At 44.7% G+C, this 18,380-nt stretch overlaps 1 protein-coding gene across 1 annotated transcript; it reads left to right on the plus strand.

Annotated features, from left to right (window-relative positions):
• Positions 1-996: 996 nt before the first annotated feature.
• On the plus strand, positions 997-17,990 carry ATMIN (ATM interactor). The gene is made up of 4 exons (XM_018555393.1): positions 997-1,264; positions 12,450-12,575; positions 14,347-14,546; positions 15,871-17,990. The coding sequence occupies exons 1-4, from the start codon at positions 1,073-1,075 to the stop codon at positions 17,639-17,641; spliced, it is 2,289 nt and encodes a 762-aa protein (XP_018410895.1). The 5' UTR covers positions 997-1,072; the 3' UTR covers positions 17,642-17,990.
• The last annotated feature ends 390 nt before the right edge of the window (positions 17,991-18,380 follow it).

The raw sequence follows: 18,380 nt of genomic DNA on the forward strand, positions 1-18,380 counted from the left end.
TCCAGTCGCCGCGGTTCAGCCTGGCCAGCTGAGTGCGTGTAGAGCTGGATCCATCTATCATCTTGTGATAGTGTCAACCCTATGAGAGCCTATTCTCCACTATAATTTCTCACTACTGTGACATTTCAGGACTTCCCTTTGGAGACCAACACTCCCCTGATTCTAGTATCATTCCATCCAGACCTCATCCTTCACGACCCTTGGTGCCTCCATTTAACAATGAGTCCTCCATCTACCTTCATTACTCACATCATTTTCAATAGCTTCTTCAGTGGTAGCGCTCCTTTCTTTGTGTATTTTGTTCATATTACATTATGGCCACTAGATCAGGGGTGCCCATAAGTTCGATCAAGATCTACCATTCGATCACGTAGCGATCACTGGTAGATCGCAATGTTCTGGGGCTTCTCCTCTGGATCCCCGCTGCTCTGTGAATATGTGTGTTGGGGTGACATATGTGCGTTGAGGTATTTTTTTTAATGAATATGTGTGTTGGGGTGACATGCTGACTTGCAAATAGCGCAGGTATTTTTTTTTAAAATGTGTGTTGTGTTGCTTGCACTTAGATGTGGATAGTCGTTGAATATGTGTTGCCAGAAATAGTGCATGTGCATTTTTTTGCGCGCTCTGCCGAAAGAAAAAAAGCATGTTACTGTTCGTTTATTAATAGAAAAGTGTGAATGGCCTTTGGAGATAATGATGAAACAGCCATGAAGGGATTGTGTTTCCTGCACCACAACATATGTCTATGACTTCATTTCACCTCATCTGTGTATACTGCTGTATTACAATTGGCACGGGACTATTTTCCAGGTGTAACACCAGGCGGAAGGATATTCGCACTTGACGAAGCGAACAAGCTTCTCTACAGCAACAATATGACGTTGCTAGGTCGCGCCCACATGAGTGCCCCGCCTTCGTATGTAAATAAGCTTTTTTTCATCCAATCGAGCCTTTGTTTTCTTTTATCACCCCGCCTCAGGAAGTCGCTTTTTTTCCCTGCGAACTGGGGTAGGGGGTGGGTTTGGGAACACGCCGGTTGTGTGTACGGTGCCGGGCTCCGTGGAGGGCTATGACGGTCCGGGGTGGTGCGACGGTGCGGGCTCTCTATTCCTGCGAGCATTGGGAGATTGTCAAGCCGTCCGTCAGCGAGCTCTCTCGGGAGGTCCGCACCAACATACTGTGCACTGTAAAAGGATGCGGTAAAGTGCTCCCCAACCCCCCCGCGCTCAACATGCACTTGGTCAAGTCCCATGGAGTGCAGGTGAGGGGAACGTGGGGGATACCACTAGGGAGTGTGCTAGAGGGGTATCATAATTTCTATAAGGTGTCCTTGTGTAAAGGAGGGATGTGTTGTGATCTGAATGCTGTGCATCAATGAGGGATATGGAAGCATGTGTTGGGTGTTCTGGTTGCATAGTGACTATTACTGTCTAAAAGTGCAGTGCTGTATGGCTGCCATTCCTGTGATGGTGCAGGGTGTATGTCTCCAATATAAAGCCGACTATAGGTGTGTAGGCCATTGTCTGGTGGTCATTTGTAGGAGATCAGACCCAGGTCTGACAGATGTTGGGGGTTAGGTCCTTTCAGAGGGCTTAATTAGAGGATGAGCTCACCTTTTCAGAGAACTGAACCCCACCAGTCCCCCCATCCTTGTTGCACTTAGGCTACCATAATCATGATTCTCCACCAGCCGGTGTATCATCCCTGGCACATTAAAACTTCCCTGCACTGCCCTGTTGCAACATGGTACATTCATTGGTGAGTGGTCATTGGCTAGTGTGGGTGATTCTTCTTCTTTTTTTCTTGGATGCCACCCTGGAAGAAAGATTAGATTCTCATTGGGCAAGGCAGGCATGTGATGTGGCTGCACTGACCAATGACCACTCACCATTGTAAGTACTGTGTTGCTATACATTACCACCCTTGTCCAGGCAATACTTCTCCATCTGATGACTCCGTACAGGGTATAGGTACCCCCTTCCTACATGGCTAACTAGTTCTGAAATTTACACAGCTCTGTCATGTCTAGAAGGTCAGAAGACCTGATCCCATTTTTCTGCAATTTTGCTTTCACTTGCATATTCCCTGGGACTGGACAGTGAAAGCAGAAGCAGCAGACTGATAACCTCATCCCTCTACGCTCTCCTATCAGCTTGCATTGCAGCATGCCTGATTTGCTTGTTGTGCGGCTTCTCGCTCCCCTTCTCTGAGCTTTTCTGTACAGTGAGGCAAGTGGCTGTTACCAGGTCAATTTCAGACACTGACACTGGTTGTTAAAAAAAATATATATATATTGTATATACTGTATGATGATCTAATGATGCATTAATTACAGAGCTGTATATATGATGATCTACTGATGTATTGATTACAGAGCTGTATATATGATGATCTACTGATGTATTGATTACAGAGCTGTATATATGATGGACCTAGTGATGTATTGATTACAGAGCTGTATATATGATGGACCTAGTGATGTATTGATTACAGAGCTGTATATATGATGGATTTAGGGATGTATTGATTACAGAGTTGCATATATGATGGATCTAATGATACATTGATTACAGAGCTGTATATATGATGATCTACTGATGTATTGATTACAGAGCTGTATATATGATGGATCTAGTGATGTATTGATCACAGAGCTGCATTAATTTGTGACTTTTATACCTTCCTAGGACCCGCTACTTCCAAAGAACTGCAAAGTAGGTCAGACCCAGCCCCTGAACTGTCATCCACACTGCACAATTAATGTGACCTTGTCATCACAAGGTCCAGCCCTGTAAAAAAAACAGGCTTCATACTTAAAGGAGAACTATGGGGTCAGGGCTTTTCCCCATAGTTCTCCTTAGGGTAACGGGAGGACACAAACTAGCGTCCTCCCGTCATCCCAAGCTCAGTATACCGCGAGCTACAGCTCGCAGTATACTGAGACGCCACAGTATACCGCAAGCTACTGCTCGCGGTATACTAAGATGCCGCAGCTGATGCAGATCCCGACAATTATGTCTGGATCCGCCCAGCTGCGTGAGTGACAGCTGGCTCTGCCTATCTAGAGGCAGACCAGTGGCCTGGGTTTTGAAACATCTCCACACTTCTGAGTACGTGAGTACCTGATCCTCCTGCCGCATGCAGTGGCTTCACCTCCGGCTTGTACGTCCCTACAGGACATAGAAGTCGGCAGAAAGAACAATTGTGTGTGCAGGTTAAGCAGTTATTCAACCTGTTTTAAAGGTTGATAACCCTCAGTGGCCGAAGAGCAGTGTGGCGATGTTTCATGACACAGACTGCCTGATAGGTAAGTATTGGGACTCTTCTTTTACAGGACAGGAGTTTTTTGCAAGCACTTTTAAATAAATTGAAATTCTGACCTACTTTAACATGCACTTCCCCAATACTTGCCAACCAATGACTGTTGTACCGATTGGCCAACTAATCGATTATGGAAATAATTGTTAGTTGCAGCCCTAATTTCCACATTGACCGCAAAGTGCTACTGCATGAAGGATTAAAGGAGAACTATGGGGTTAAGTCTTTTCCCCATAGTTCTCAGGGTAACGGAAGGACACAAACTAGCGTCCTCCCGTCACCCTAGGCTCAGTATACCGCGAGCTGTAGCTCGCGGTATACTGAGTAGCCGCAGCTGAAGCGGATCCCAACAATTGTGCCGGGATCCGCCCAGCTGCGTGACTGACAGCAGAGCCAGCTGTACCCTCCCCCGTCCCTTCCGCCAGTCAGCGCTGGCAGATCGGAGGGCGAATCCAGCCCCTCCCCTGTCACGGCAGAGAGCCGTGACCGGATCGAGAGGTGAGCGAACGCCGGTATATGTTCGCTCACCTCCCGATCTACTGAGCCGACCTGTGACAGCCTCATTGTCACAGGTCGGCTAGAACTATGAGGTGAGTGAAAAGCACTCACCTCATAGTTCTCTTTTAAGGTGAAGGTGAACTTTTTTTTTTTTATTATTTAGACTTGGATAGAGTGGGGAGGGTTTAGAACATTGGTGTCTGTGTCCCCATTAGGGAGATTCACCCCCCCCTATTTGTCATGGTGATTGTGATCACTGAAAGTGAAAGAAAATCCCACATATTTGGTTGTCCCCCGAACATTAGGGCCCCGTTCACACTGAGCGATTTATCGTGCGGTAATTCCCACGATATCGCGGCTATTTACTGCGCGATATCGCTCTCCAATGCATGGCAATGGGGCAAAGGGTCGTGCGTCGCTACAGTAGGACCCTTTTTTGGAGCGGATTTTGCCGCGATTCAATGCTTTTCAATGCAAGCATTTGCGCGATATTGCGCAAAATGCAAATCGTGCGACAAACGCGCGATTTGCGAATCGCCAAGTGTGAATGGGGCCTTATAGATGAGAAATCTTCCAATGGCGGCACTAGTTCTGCCGACCCTGTTGACCACCAGGGATTTCCTCTCTTCTCATTGTGGCTATTGGATAGGAAGTGAAGGGAAATCTCACCAATGGGGTACAGATGACAACAACAACAAAACTGACAGGGGTTAGAACTCTTCCTTACAAAAAAAAAAAAGGTTTTGGCTTTAGTTCTATTTAAGTTTAAAGCACAGTCCAGCAAAGCCTGCATCACCTCCCTGTTCCCCTCTGTAGAGAAGGAAATGAAGATGGCCACCGGCATACTATGCATTCTAGACTCTGCTAGTGGCCTGCAGTCTGTCTCTGGTTCCAGTACTTTCAACAAGTGATGTCAAAACTGCTGATTTGTGTACTTGTTTCAGGTTAAACAAAACATCGGCATGACGGGTAGTGAAAGAAAATCATCTCAAGGCAGGACAGGCAGCAAAAATAACCTGATGGTGAGCCTTCCCTACTCTATCCAATAGAAAATGTTTTGCCTTTACATACACTATAAAGGATAAGTTCACCTTTTGCAAAAATGTAAAGAAATGCATATTTAATAATATTTTAAAAAAGATACTTACATTTTTGCATTCAAGCCTGGAAAGCATTGCAACTGTGATCAGTTGATCAGGGCTGCAGAGCTCAGGCTTCAGCACATTCTCTCCCAGGCAGAGCTCTGTACTGAGGTACGGCGTTTCAGTTAGGAGAGATGGGGGGGAAGGACGGCTGGACTTCAAACAGCATTAAAATCACCTCATACAGCGTCCAGCCGTCCTCTCTCTCTGGTTACATGCTGTAGAGCTGTCCTTATTCCCATCCAGCCGTCCTTCCCCATCTCTCCTAACTGAAACTCTGTACTTCAGTACGGAGCTCTGCCTGTATGAGAATGTACTGAAGCCTGAGCTCTGCAGCCCTGATCGAGTGATCACCATTGCAATGCTTTCCAGGCTTGAATGCACAAAATAAAAGAAAAGCATTTTTTAATATTAAATATGCATTCCTTTAATTTTTGCAAAAGGTGGACTTAGCCTTTAAACACGTCCTACTGTTGCGGTATTCTTGCTGCTCTCTGGTCTCTTTTACATATTGAACGTTATGGAAGTCACCTGAGCAGGTTGTGTTTAAGCAGATCAGCCTTTCTACCCTCTACTTTGACATAAACTTGTTAGGTCATCACAGGCCGCCTAGCGAGTTTATGGTGCACAATGTGTGGATCCTGCCTGCACTGCCAATAGAAGCCATAGTCTTCTAACAACCTCCCAGCAAACATCTAGAGCAGGGGTAGCCAAACTCCGGCCCTCCAGCTGTGGTGAAACTACAAATCCCATGATGCATCTCTCTCCAAGAGCCGTGGCTGTGAGAATCTTGCAATGCCTCATGGGATTTGTAGTTCCACCACAGCTGGAGGGCCGGAGATTGGCTACCCCTGATCTAGAGGTACTTCAAGATACCTTGTGGGCTATTTGGGAGCCCCGAAACTTTGGACTCTCTATTATGCAAATTTTGACTTTATGCGCCAAAGTCAAGCTTAGGTCCACCACCTCCCTTTCAAGTCTTCATCACAGTTGTGGAACTATACTAAGCCGTAGGAGGGGCTGTGCCTGTGATTATCAGGAGCTGAAGTTGCAATATTTATAGTAGTGCTCTGGCTGTTAGGGCTCCACATGTGATATTCAGGGTATCTTAATGTGTAGACACCTTGAGATTCACTTTTCTCGGGTATCAATGTGCTTTTGAGCAGGGCTGGATAAGGAGCCAGGTAGCTTTTTGAGGTTTTCTCTAGTTGTCAGTGGAGCTTGCTCCTAAAAAAAAAAAAAATAATGATATTTCCGGACTCTGGATTAGATGGCCTGGGTTAATTATTCCATAATAATTTGTCCACTTCTGGCCTTAAAGTATGTTCATGTAAACACAAGATTATTTTAGAACTTTTACATCATCTGCTAATTAGAAAAGTTATTGACCATAATAAGACACGAACGCTTAAAGCAAGCAAAGATTAGGAGTATCTGTTCAATGTAACCAGGATATTGGCTGATGTGGTTGAACATTCATTTTTGCAGTTCTAAAGTTTTTGTATTTTAGCTCAGCTTGTAAAATTTTTTATTAATGCGCTTGTGGAGATAGGAAAAAATGTAATACATTGTATCATTTGTATCTCCTTTCCTGCGCAACAAGTATGGGAAAGTACTGGACATATTTTAGCAGCCTACACACATTCCTTAAATCAGGGATGGACGCATTAATATGGAATTCAGGAGCCCATCTGTCCTAACCAGGGGCCAGCAGAATTTATTAGGAGCGAAATGTCATTGACACTAATTAGAGAAAACCTCAAAAGTTAGGTGCCAGGCCAGTTGTAAATTTTAAGGAAATTTCCAAGGAGCATTGGCTACCCGTCTCCTGGGATTTCCCTTCACTGCCTTAAAGTAATTTGTAGTCAGCGAATGGTACAGTATTGCTTGGGGTCTTTCACTGAGGGAAAAGTGTGGGATCGTCTTTGATTTAACAGGCATGGCTCCTTAAATTTGAACTGATCTTTACCCAACGGTGATCATAGACAGTGGGTTGTCCTAGATCAGCGGTTCTCAACCTTTCTAGTGCCGCGACCCTTTGCTAAAATTGCCCAAGTTGTGGCGACCCCTAACAGTAAAATTATTTTCGTTGCTCCTTCATCGCTTTAATTTTGCTACCGTTAGGTAGCTATTAGATAGCGGATACCGGCCGCCCGGGGGAGAAACACTTTCTCCTGGAAAAATTTACTCTGCTCGATCGAGCGGAGTAAACCTTTTTGCTGCTCTGGTTTTTTTTTTTTTTTCTGACATCGGAGCCGCCTGCTGCCGTCAGTCAGAAGAAAAGAAAAAAAAAACGGCATAGGAATGCATAGCTAGATTCCTATTGGCTATTTCACTTTGCAATAGCCAATAGCAACCTGGCTATTGCACCCGCCCTCTGCTGCTGTCGATCACTAGAAGAGGACCTGATGGAGAACTTCAGGTCCCCCACTGCTGATTGACAGCAGCAGTGGGCGGGTGCAATAGCTAGTTTGCTATTGGCTATTGCAAAGTGAAATAGCCGATAGGAATTTAGCTATGCATTCCTATGCTGTTTTTTTTTTTCTGACTGATGGCGGCCGGCGGCTCCGATGTCAGAAAAATAAAAACCAGAACAGGGAACGGTTTACTCTGCTCTGGTCCTTTCTGGAAAATGTTTCTCCCCCGGGCGGCCGGAAGCCGCTATCTAATAGCGGGAGACTCCCGGAGCGTCCGGGAGATTTGGGATGTCTTTAGGCGACCCTTGGCAAATCGTCATGCGACCCACAGGTTGAGAACCGCTGCTCTAGATCATGGATGTCTGTCCATGTTTGGTTGAGTTTGTGACATGCCATAATTCATGGCTGAGAGTTACAGTGGTGCATTTGCAAAACGTTCTTGGTTCCCTTTTTTAACAGAGCAGTTAAAGATTGGGTCTTCTCAAAGTGCACTTTTTTCCAACAAACCATAAAAGCTTCTTTTCTGATAGCAGACACTTCTCTTTCACCCGTTGTTTCATGAGCATTGTTCCAGTAGTGTTGTGTAATGTGTATTCCATGTATTTTTGATATTGTTTAATTTGAGGAACCCGCCTATGAATATTACCCTTCCTCGAGGTATTTCCTATGATAGACTAACACTGAGATTACAAAACTCAGGGAATACCTGCAGATCCATGGTTGTTAACCTAGGGTTCTTTGTCACCTGTTTGAGGATTCCAAAGCATGCCTTTGTACTGATCTTTGTAGGATGCCCAACCCTGGGAAGAGTAGCAGTGATGCTGAATTTCCTACATTTAAAAAATTGAGCAATAAGGCTACCTTGCAAATTGTAATACATGCTTTATACTTAAACAGCACCTTGCAATAAAGGACATAAAAAAACCTACCAACTAATCCTGGATGTTGCAGTCACACTTGGTAGAGAAGGAGATATTACCTTCAGGAGTTACCAGACCTCGGTCTTTCTGAGCAGGAGTGGGGAGGAATGGTGCCCCATGGTTGGTGTCAGTGGGGAGGAATGGTGCCCCATGGCTGGTGTCAGTGGGGAGGAATGGTGCCCCATGGCTGGTGTCAGTGGGGAGGAATGGTGCCCCATGGCTGGTGTGAGTGGGGAGGAATGGTGCCCCATGGCTGGCGTCCGTGGGGGGGAATGGTGCCCCATGGCTGGCGTCAGTGGGGGGGAATGGTGCCCCATGGCTGGCGTCAGTGGGGAGGAAAGGTGCTCCATGGCTGGCGTCAGTGGGGAGGAATGGTGCCCCATGGCTGGCGTCAGTGGATAGGAATGGTGCCCCATGGCTGGCGTCAGTGGGGAGTAATGGTGCCCCATGGCTGGTGGGGAAGGGGAGGGGGGGCATAGTGGCACAAATTGGTGTTGGCGAAAGGAATAATGCCCCAAACTAATTAAAGAACAAACACATGTTATGGAGGTTATTACTCCTTCCAAAACAAAAGAAACAATAAAAAAACAACTTTGGTTGGAATAAAATGTTATTTTCCTGCTGCCTATAACAGCTCTTGGAGGTAATGTGATGTTTTGTGTGGTGTTAGGACTGCACTGGGTGAACAGTGTAGCTGTGATACTCATTCCTCTTCCAGCAAATAATGGCTGCCTGTTATGTTTGGAGAGCTCAGCTGAGTAGAATGCATTCTGTGCTTGCCTTTCATCTTCTAGCGTGCTTTGACGTGCACATTATTGCTTGAATGCAACTGTTCATGAAAGCACTGTCGTGTCATTGTTGCTGATTCTAACCACAGCAAACATTTTGCCGCAGAGCTGACGCAGTTACGTCCCTTAATCAAATAATTCCTTACACCTTAAAGTGACCCTGTCGCTAGGGTTACAAAATGCAGTCAGCAGACCCTTGTAAAAGAGCATATTGAATACTTCCCTTATTGGCATGGATCAAGGCTATTCTCTGTATTGCAAGGGTATCAATACCACTGCTGTTTGACACTTCTGGGTGTGTCAGACAGCATATCCCCTTCCGAGTTCTGTTTGGACCACGATTGCAGATCTTCGCTCAGTTATGGCTGGCTGACGGTGGATGCACCAGCCTCCAAGGCCAGTGCGTCCACTGTAAGCCATAACTCTTCAGTCCTTGGTTGCTAGGACTCCCCGGCGGTCCTAGCAACTAGTGATCTCAAATGTATTCCCCGCCCCCAGCATTACAGGAGGAAGTAAGAGTATCTTCTTCTGTCCTCTGCTGCAGCCTGCTCGACCTCCCGGCTCCCACCTCTGGCCTAACGATAAAGTGGGAAAATCCAGTATGTGGGAACCATAACATAAAGGGGTACTCTAGTGGGAACGATTAGTTGTCCCCATCAGGGTGTCCTCTTACATAGGTTGTCCCCATCAGGGTGCCCTCTTACATAGGTTGTCCCCATCAGGGTGCCCTCTTACATAGGTTGTCCCCATCAGGGTGCCCTCTTACATAGGTTGTCCCCATCAGGGTGCCCTCTTACATAGGTTGTCCCCGTCAGGGTGCCCTCTTACATTGGTTGTCCCCGTCAGGGTGCCCTCTTACATTGGTTGTCCCCGTCAGGGTGCCCTCTTACATTGGTTGTCCCCTTCAGGGTGCCCTCTTACATTGGTTGTCCCCTTACATTAACTATAAAAATAAGGGGCACCTTGATGGGGACAATCGATTTAAGGGGACATGCTGATGTGGACAACTAATTATTAGTTGTCTTCGTCGGAGTGCCCTCTTGCATTAATTACAAAAATTTTGGGGCACTCTGATGGCAATAACCAATGTAAGGGGGCACTCTGATGGGGAAAACTAATTATCAGTTGCCCCCATAAGATTGTTTTCATCCATTTACATATGTGCGTGCCTTGTTTTTCTAACATTTAAAAGTATCTAATGCTAAAAATAAAATGATTGGAGTTTTTAATATTTGTTTACTGCTACATTAGCAGTAAACAAGCCTGATTGTAACCTTCATACCAGTAGCAGCTCGTCAAAATCATATTTATTTTTATAAAGCAATAAAATGAATATTGAGCAAAATTAAGTCCAGCCTCTTGTTTCGGCCCTCCAACAGTCCCAGTTTCTAAAGCGGCCCCTTGAGAAAATGAATTGCTCACCCCTGGTGTATCATAAACAATTGCCATTGCTTTCTTTTTCCTCCTTTTTTGCATCTGGCTACTGACCTCCTCCAGCCTCTTCCTGTCTACATTTATTTGCACCGGAAGCGTTACTTACTCGGTACAGGCTTCCTGATGGAGACAATAATAGAACATGCCTGCGTAATAAGCACTGACCTGGAGTCTACAGAGGCACGCGCGCCATGGTGACAACGCAGGAGAGTACTTGGGAGATAAGAGCGGATTTGTCAGCTTATAACAGGAAGTGCCTAAAGAAGAACCTCCGTGGCAGAGTTAGCAGGGGGTATTCTAATTTATAGATTGTAGATTTATAAAGACTGGAAATTACTTAATTACAACAAAAACTTTCACTGCATGGAAGCCCTAATGAAAAACGGACTGACTTGGTATTGTGAGCCATGCGGCAGCATCAGTCAGCACTTTGTAGTTTACTAAATAGAAGGGAGGAGCAGGTAAAAATGCTGTGCTTTGTATCTCTATCGTACAAAAAATGGTATTACATATACATACAATGTTTAAAGGCGAAGTTTAACTTTCATATCATGTAGGGTGGAGCTTGGTTCCATTCCATAACCTCCCACCATTCGATCACCCCCCTACTTACCTGTTTTAGTTTGATTCGGCTCAGCTTTTCATGGCTTCACCCGCACAGCCACATCATGCATTAACAGGATCTGTGAATGAAAGGTCTTCTGCGTGCCATCACGGTGGTGGAACTTGTAGTGCGTGGTGACATCATAACTGTGGTGACATCATAACACTTGTAGCCCATTGATAACTTCCACCAGTTTCATAGCAGAAGGTCTGCACCTCGCTACAGACCTGGGGCTGTGGAAGTAGTCTGCAGGAGCCAGTGTATTGCACTCACCATCCACGAAACACGGTTGCAATGCTCGGTAGGTTCCAGTACAAAAATTAATTGAAAACTGAAATAAGCCTTTAATCCTCATTTTTGTGTTTTTTAAATAGGAGGAATGCATGCACAAATGAGAATTGCATAACCGTTTTTTCACAGCTTGTATGTATGGAGCTTTTTCAATTTTATTTCCGTAATGTGACTGCGTTGTTGCAGCCGATTGTCAGCAGCCATCTGTTTTGCCTTCTCATCAGTGAATTCCATTGTCTGTATTCAAATTTCCTTTGGGTCCATTTGCCTTTGGAGCATGTGCTTGAGACTAAAGCTGGCCATACACCTATAGATGATCTGCAGATTTTCTATGGTCAGATGGAAAAAGTGCAACAGATTCCTCCATCTACGCTAAACTGTGTGGATGGAGGAATCTCCCACTGGGCCAAGCTTCAGTATCTTGCTAGTCGGCCCCGCTGGCTGCCAAAATACCTAAACAATCTGATTGGATGCAGGCATTGTTCAGGTGTTTTGAGAGCCCGCGGGGCCGACTAGCAAGATACTGAAGCTAAAAAGATATCTGCTAGTTTATGGCCAGCTTAACTCATTGACTGCGCTGATGCCAGATCTACTTGTATTGCTTCATAAGCTAATATACAAGCCATTATCCATTGTCCCAAGGCACGAGATTGCCAAAATGAAAATTAAATCATCACGGGGACATGCCCTATCCGCTATGACCACATACACTTAACTTTGTGTACTGATCTGCAGCAGCACATGGGTAAGAAGGGCCAGGCGGCACTCGGGAGTAGAATTGTCCAAGTTGGCACTGAATATTCTGTTCTTGGTGGTCATGGGAAGAACCAGTATTGTTCTGGCTCTTTAGAGCATATAGAGAACTGCCAGTTTCTGGTCATTTAAGTTAAATAGAATAAACTGCTATGGCAGTCCGCTTTTCTGTTTAAATATGTAACATTATTAAATAACCTTTTGTATTTATGTACTGCTGTGTATCACTTGTGACACTAATCTTAAATCTAATTGGCGTCCCTTTTTTTTTTCTTTTCTAGGAAGGAATATCCAATCCCACACTACGGAAAGACTTAAAAGCATCACAGAAGCTCTACTGTTGTCCGGTTGAGGGCTGCCCCAGGGGAATGAATAGACCCTTCTCACAGTTTTCTCGCGTTAAGCAGGTATGAGCCTTTTATATTCTACTTTAAAATGTTTTAGATAACTGTAACAAATTCAGATGAACACCCCCTCCAGCCCGGCCGACCGCCCTGGAATGCAGACTTTGTGGTGTGGACCGGACCTAGCTAAAAATATGTTTTCAAACGAAAGTACAAAAATGACCACTGTGTAAGGCAGGGGTGGACAGGTTAATATGGAGCTCAGGAGCCAGTCTGTCCAATCCAGAAGCCAGCAGGATTATTCTTTTTTTAGGAGCCATCTCTATTGACCGCAGCTAGCGCAGACCTCAAAAGTTGGGTACCTGCTGTGATTTTGGATTTCTAAGGAGCGTTGTCTACCTGGTTCCTGGAATCCAGGGAGATAGAGATTTTTTTATGAATTGGAATTGTGAATGGGGTGAAGTAGAATGCTAGATTAGCTGGCAGTAAGACCAGAAATGGGTTTGAATGGAAAGAAATGAAAGCTGCAGATTTAAAAGATTAACAATGACTTTTGAAATGAAAGGTACATGTTAAAGATTGAGGTTTTAGAGATTAAGTTTCTATTTACTTTAAAGGGATATTAAATCCTAGACGCTAAACATATAATCTTGTAGCCATACTACCTTTTTTTTTTTTTCTTCACGGTCCCATCAATGCAGCTCAAGATCAAGTTGAAGGATTGCTGAAACAAACTTTCAATTTTCGGGTGGCTACTCTGGGGTTCCATAGAGACCCTGTAAGCGAGCGTAGCAACCCGAAAATCTGAACTATTATTTGTGGATAGATAGAGGAAGGATTAGAACCCCTGTCAGGTTTAACTATTTGAGGCTTCTTTAGGAAAATGTTCCCTTATTTCCTCTTCTGAGGACAACCTTTTAATAGAAAGGAAGTGAAGGAAAATGTGCACCAGGGATACAAAGGGCAATAAAAAGTTGATGGGGGTTCTAGCATACATAAAAAAATACTACTGTCTTTGTTGCTGTTAGAGAGATCCCCTCACTTCCTGTCCTGGAGACAACCATTTTTCAAGACAGGAAGTGAATTAATCTCTCCAGCGATAGCAGTAAAACCTGACAGAAGTTCTAATCTTTCCCCTTTCTTTCCAAAACTAAAGAAAAACGTTTTAGCTATAGATGCACCTTTTTAAATATACTTGGTAACATTTTTCAGGCACTTCCTGTGATATAGTGACGTGCTCTATCCCTACCTCCCAGCCGTGCTCCCATGTTGTTGGAGACTTCTGATGGAGACTACAAGGAGCTGTTTTAACACGCATTACTCAGGCATGGTCCATTGTTAGCTCCATCATGGAACCTGCCTGAGAAATGCCATGCAGCTATTGCGGGAGCACAGGTAGACAGGAAGTGGCTGCCGGATATCAGCAGCACTGACATAGAACTAAATATTAAAACAGACCCTAATGGAAACAAATTGACAGGGGTTCTAATCCCTATTATGTTCAAAACCACAAAAAAATAACTGTCTATACGTACACTTTAAGTGTAACCTATTTGATTTTGATAAAGGGAAATTAATCTTCGGTGTACTTAGGTCTCAGGCCTCTGCGTGTAATTTCCCCCTTTTGTTGGAGGTATTTATGGGCCCCACAGATAGTGAGTGCTACAGGCAACTCGCATGTCATTTGTTCCTATTGCATTCCTCTGCTTCTGCAGAACTAGTTTTTCTTTAATCCCTGCAGCAGGAGACCTGATACTACATGGAATAGCTTATATATAGTTCTAAGCAAGTGTTTCTTCTGCTGTTTTAATAGAAGCCTTTTTTTGCATTTCAGCACTTTATGAAAATGCATGCAGAGAAGAAGCACAAATGTGATAAATGTGGAAGCTCGTATGGCACAGAATGGGACTTAAAGCGGCACATTGGCTACTGTGGGAAGACTTTTAAGTGCACCTGTGGATGTCCTTACACCAGCAGAACTGCCCTCTTATCGCACACTCATAGAATGGGCCACGAGGTCCCCATTGAACACAGGTGAAAAAGGTTTTAAAATGTCAAATGATGGTGGATATAAATCCAGGGTCTCTACTGTGCCTGCACATAACTCGCCCCGTTCTTGACAGCACTGGTATGCCACAATGAAGACTTCTGCGGGGCCGATGCTGCGTCTCCTAGCAGTGGCATCCGCTGCTGTATCTGGCTGCCATGGTAACTGCAGAAGCTGCTTCTGCCAAATGCACTCCAAGTGAACTAGTTTATTGTAGCTGTGGCATTGCCCTTCCTTCTTGGTTTGCATCAAGGAGCTTGCAAGTTTGTGTGCTGGCAAAGCTGTTTCCCAGTTTCCATTATAGCTGTGAATGTGATATTCGGGTCACTGCATATGTGGAGGGAAGACCCACTTCCTGATAATGTGCTAAGATAGGATGCTACAATCAGTGAAGTGAGTTATCTCCCGATTTCACAGATCACGAACAAAAGTGTGTAGAAATTAAACTGCTATAGGATCAGTTCAAGACTATTGGTTGTAGTTTCACTAGAACTTCTCAGTCAGCCACATAATGCCCCCTTCCATTCCTCTTCTTTTTTTTTTTGGTGTTCCCATCCCCTTCCCTGGCTTTCTCTTTCCTCTCTTGCTCCTTATTCCCCTATGTTTGACCCACCAACCTGGCTGCAAACCAGTGGGTGGGTTTTTCAGCACAAGGGTGTACACACAAGATAGGAATCTGTTCATAGTGGAGTTGGCCTCCATTTTATTGCACAACATTGTAGTTTAAAGTGAACGATTCCAATACTATGCCTATATAAAACCAAAGGTGGTGCCCAGAAAACCTTCCTCCGTGCCATCTGAGATCGCTTGTCAGCTTGGGCCAAGTCTCTTCTTCCTGGCAGTCTACTGCCTAATAAAAACGCCTTGACTGCAAGCAAGTACAGGGAGCTGGTGCATGGGGGCAATGCCTTAAGTCAAAAATATGAGACCTCTATAGCAAAGTAAATGTAATTTCAGAAAGTGTACAGAGAAGGATTTCCTTTACAAGAGCAGTATTGGGCACCATGTTGCAGCACTTTGATCTTGAGTAATGGATAGGTTCAGGTTAAATTCCCTTCTGGCTATTTCTCAAGCTAATTCAATTTGGAGGCCAGGAAGCCCTTGTAATGGCCATGGCAGGTGTGCTAAGCTGGGAATCCAGGTGCAGAAATCTTTTTCCCCAGTCTATGAGAGATGAGCTAGTGGGTGAATGGTCCTGCCACCGTCTATTCAACGCATCATTTTTTGGAAGGACTGACCCTTTAGTTTTAAAATATTTTAGTCCTTGTCTTTTCCATGAAGGCTAACACATGATGTCTTGTTTTCTTGCAGAGACCCTCCTGTAAAGAAAAGAAAACTGGATGCATTAAAACAGAACCAAAAAACTGTGAATGAGGACTGTATTGTCAGAAACTATCAGCCCGAAGCAGTTACGACTTCTGACCAGCAGATGGCAGAGTTGAAGGCATTACCCGCAAGTGAATCTTGCATTGCTTCCTATGTTACCAGGGACACTCATCTACAGCCAAATCAAGTCCAAAAACTCTTGTTACCAAAGCCTAAGTTGACCGTAGTTAAATTACCAGTCATGCAGCTGGCTCACCTACCTGTCCTAGTTTCAGCCAGTGACTGTCCTATGAAGCCTGTAATGGTAGCAGTTAATAGTCGTGGACCAGTCATAAGTACATTGCAATTCATACCTCATTATAATGGAACAGTCCTACAAAATCTGGGTACCGAGACTACGTTATCCAGTAACCTCTCTCACACTAGTTGTCTAGGAGCTGCTAATTCGTATGTACAAGTTAGTATGGAGAAACTATCGCCCACCGACTCGCATTTCCATGGTGGAGCACCTAAAGGCAAAATCACATCTGATGTTCAGACCGACTTATCTTATTTTACCCCTAGCATTTTATCAGGCACCTCTTGGACTACCAGCGACTCTAGCGTTTCATCTTCTGCCCAAACAGACTTGTCCTTTACTGCCCAAATGTCTTTGCCCATCAGTGTGGAGACTCAAACACTGCAGGACTGCTCTTCATTGCCACCAAAATCTTCGTCGGAGGTCTCCGTCAATCCTTGTCTCAGTTGTGGGATTTCTCGGGAGACCCAGACGAGCAGTGCTTCTCTGCCGAGGGAGAACCCTCTGTTAGTGGACCAGGCCGTCAATTGTGATAATCTCTTCAGTAACACTAATTCCTTTTATACTGTGTCTACGCAGACAAGTCAACCAGGCATTACTTACATCCCAGGAACCTTGGGGCAAAATCTACTCAATACAGACACTATGAAGGACATGAGGGTAGAGGAAATGAAAGCTCCCTCCTTCATTAATTTCAGCACACAAAACGGGACCTTTCCATCTCAAAACATGACCGATAACCAAACGCAAACTATGGAGTTGTTGAGCGACCTCGAAAAAATGCTTTCTGACAATATGTCCAGCCAGCCTTTGGATAATCGCAATCTCCTCTCAGCTGGAGAATCCCATTTATCGTCTAACTGTAACACCAACACTGGCATCGATTTCGACATAGACGAGTTCTTTTCCGCATCCAATATCCAGACCCAAACCGAAGAGAGCATGCTGAGCAATCTGAATTCCGAATATTTGGATATTGAAACGCAAACGGACTTTTTATTCTCCAATGACTCGACCCAATCGTTTTCCAACAAAGGCAGCTCCAATCTCCTGGTGATGGAGATGTTTGATACTCAAACCCAGACGGACTTGAATCTCTTTCTGGACCGCAATTCTCCCTTGCGTCTGGGCAGCCTCTTGAAACAGTCTAGCTTTTCGATAAGCACAGACTCTTCTGATGCGGAAAGCCACACAGATGGAGCGTCGACCAGTAAAAATGCGCTGTGCGCTGCTCTGGAGGGTCATGTACAGCAGAACAGCGCCCAGACACAAACCACTGACAGCTGCTTTGAGACTCTTGGAAGTTTATTTCTTACAAGCAACGAAACCCAGACTGCTATGGATGACTTTCTCCTGGCGGATCTGGCATGGAATACAATGGAGTCTCAGTTCAGCTCAGTGGAAACCCAGACTTGCGAGGAGCGCTTCGATTTGTTTTCTGACAAATCCGAGAACTGACGGCGCACGCCTTCAAACGCAACCATGCCGATAGCAGTGAATGAGCTTCAAAACAACCCCCTTGCTTTCTATTTATTGGTTCGTCCCTGCATGACTTAATGTATGCTGCAAAAACAAACCTCACGATTTTCTTTCCTTCACAGTCTTTATAGAACGTCTCGGCAAGTCCTAAGCATGGCGTAGTTTAAATGAGGTTTTATTTAAAGTGATTTTGAATTGCATGACATTTTACACCAATTGTAGACGTTTGGTCTATTTTGTATATTGGCGCAAACACATAGAAAAGCACTTTATTTATTCGGTTTTCATTGTAAATTATTTATACTGTGAAGATAAAGAACATCTGGCTGGCTGTACATTTCTTGTGGTTCAGTGCTAAAATCTGATATATCTACACACATACAAACAGCTTTTTGTGTACGGAGGAAAGATGACCGGGAAGTATCTATTGCTCCAACCGGCATATTACAGCAGATCTGCCACAAAGGGGACATTCGAATGGATGCTATAGAAAGCACAGATACTGTTCCTTTTCTTGTCAGTCCACCTAAAGCAAGCCATAATAGAAGTCACCAGCACTTGATCTGTGCAAGAAGTAAAGCACTTTTTATTAAATTGTCACATGCGTCGTACAGCCAACGTTTCGGGGCCACGCAGGCTCCCTTCTTCTGGGCGACATAGTGGCACTAGGTCACTGTCGCCCAAAAGAAGGGAGACAGCGTGGCCCCGAAATGTTGGC

This window comes from Nanorana parkeri, unplaced genomic scaffold (genome assembly GCF_000935625.1).
Source record: "Nanorana parkeri isolate BGI_ZX_2015 unplaced genomic scaffold, ASM93562v1 scaffold195, whole genome shotgun sequence".
NCBI classification, from domain to species: Eukaryota; Metazoa; Chordata; class Amphibia; order Anura; family Dicroglossidae; genus Nanorana; species Nanorana parkeri.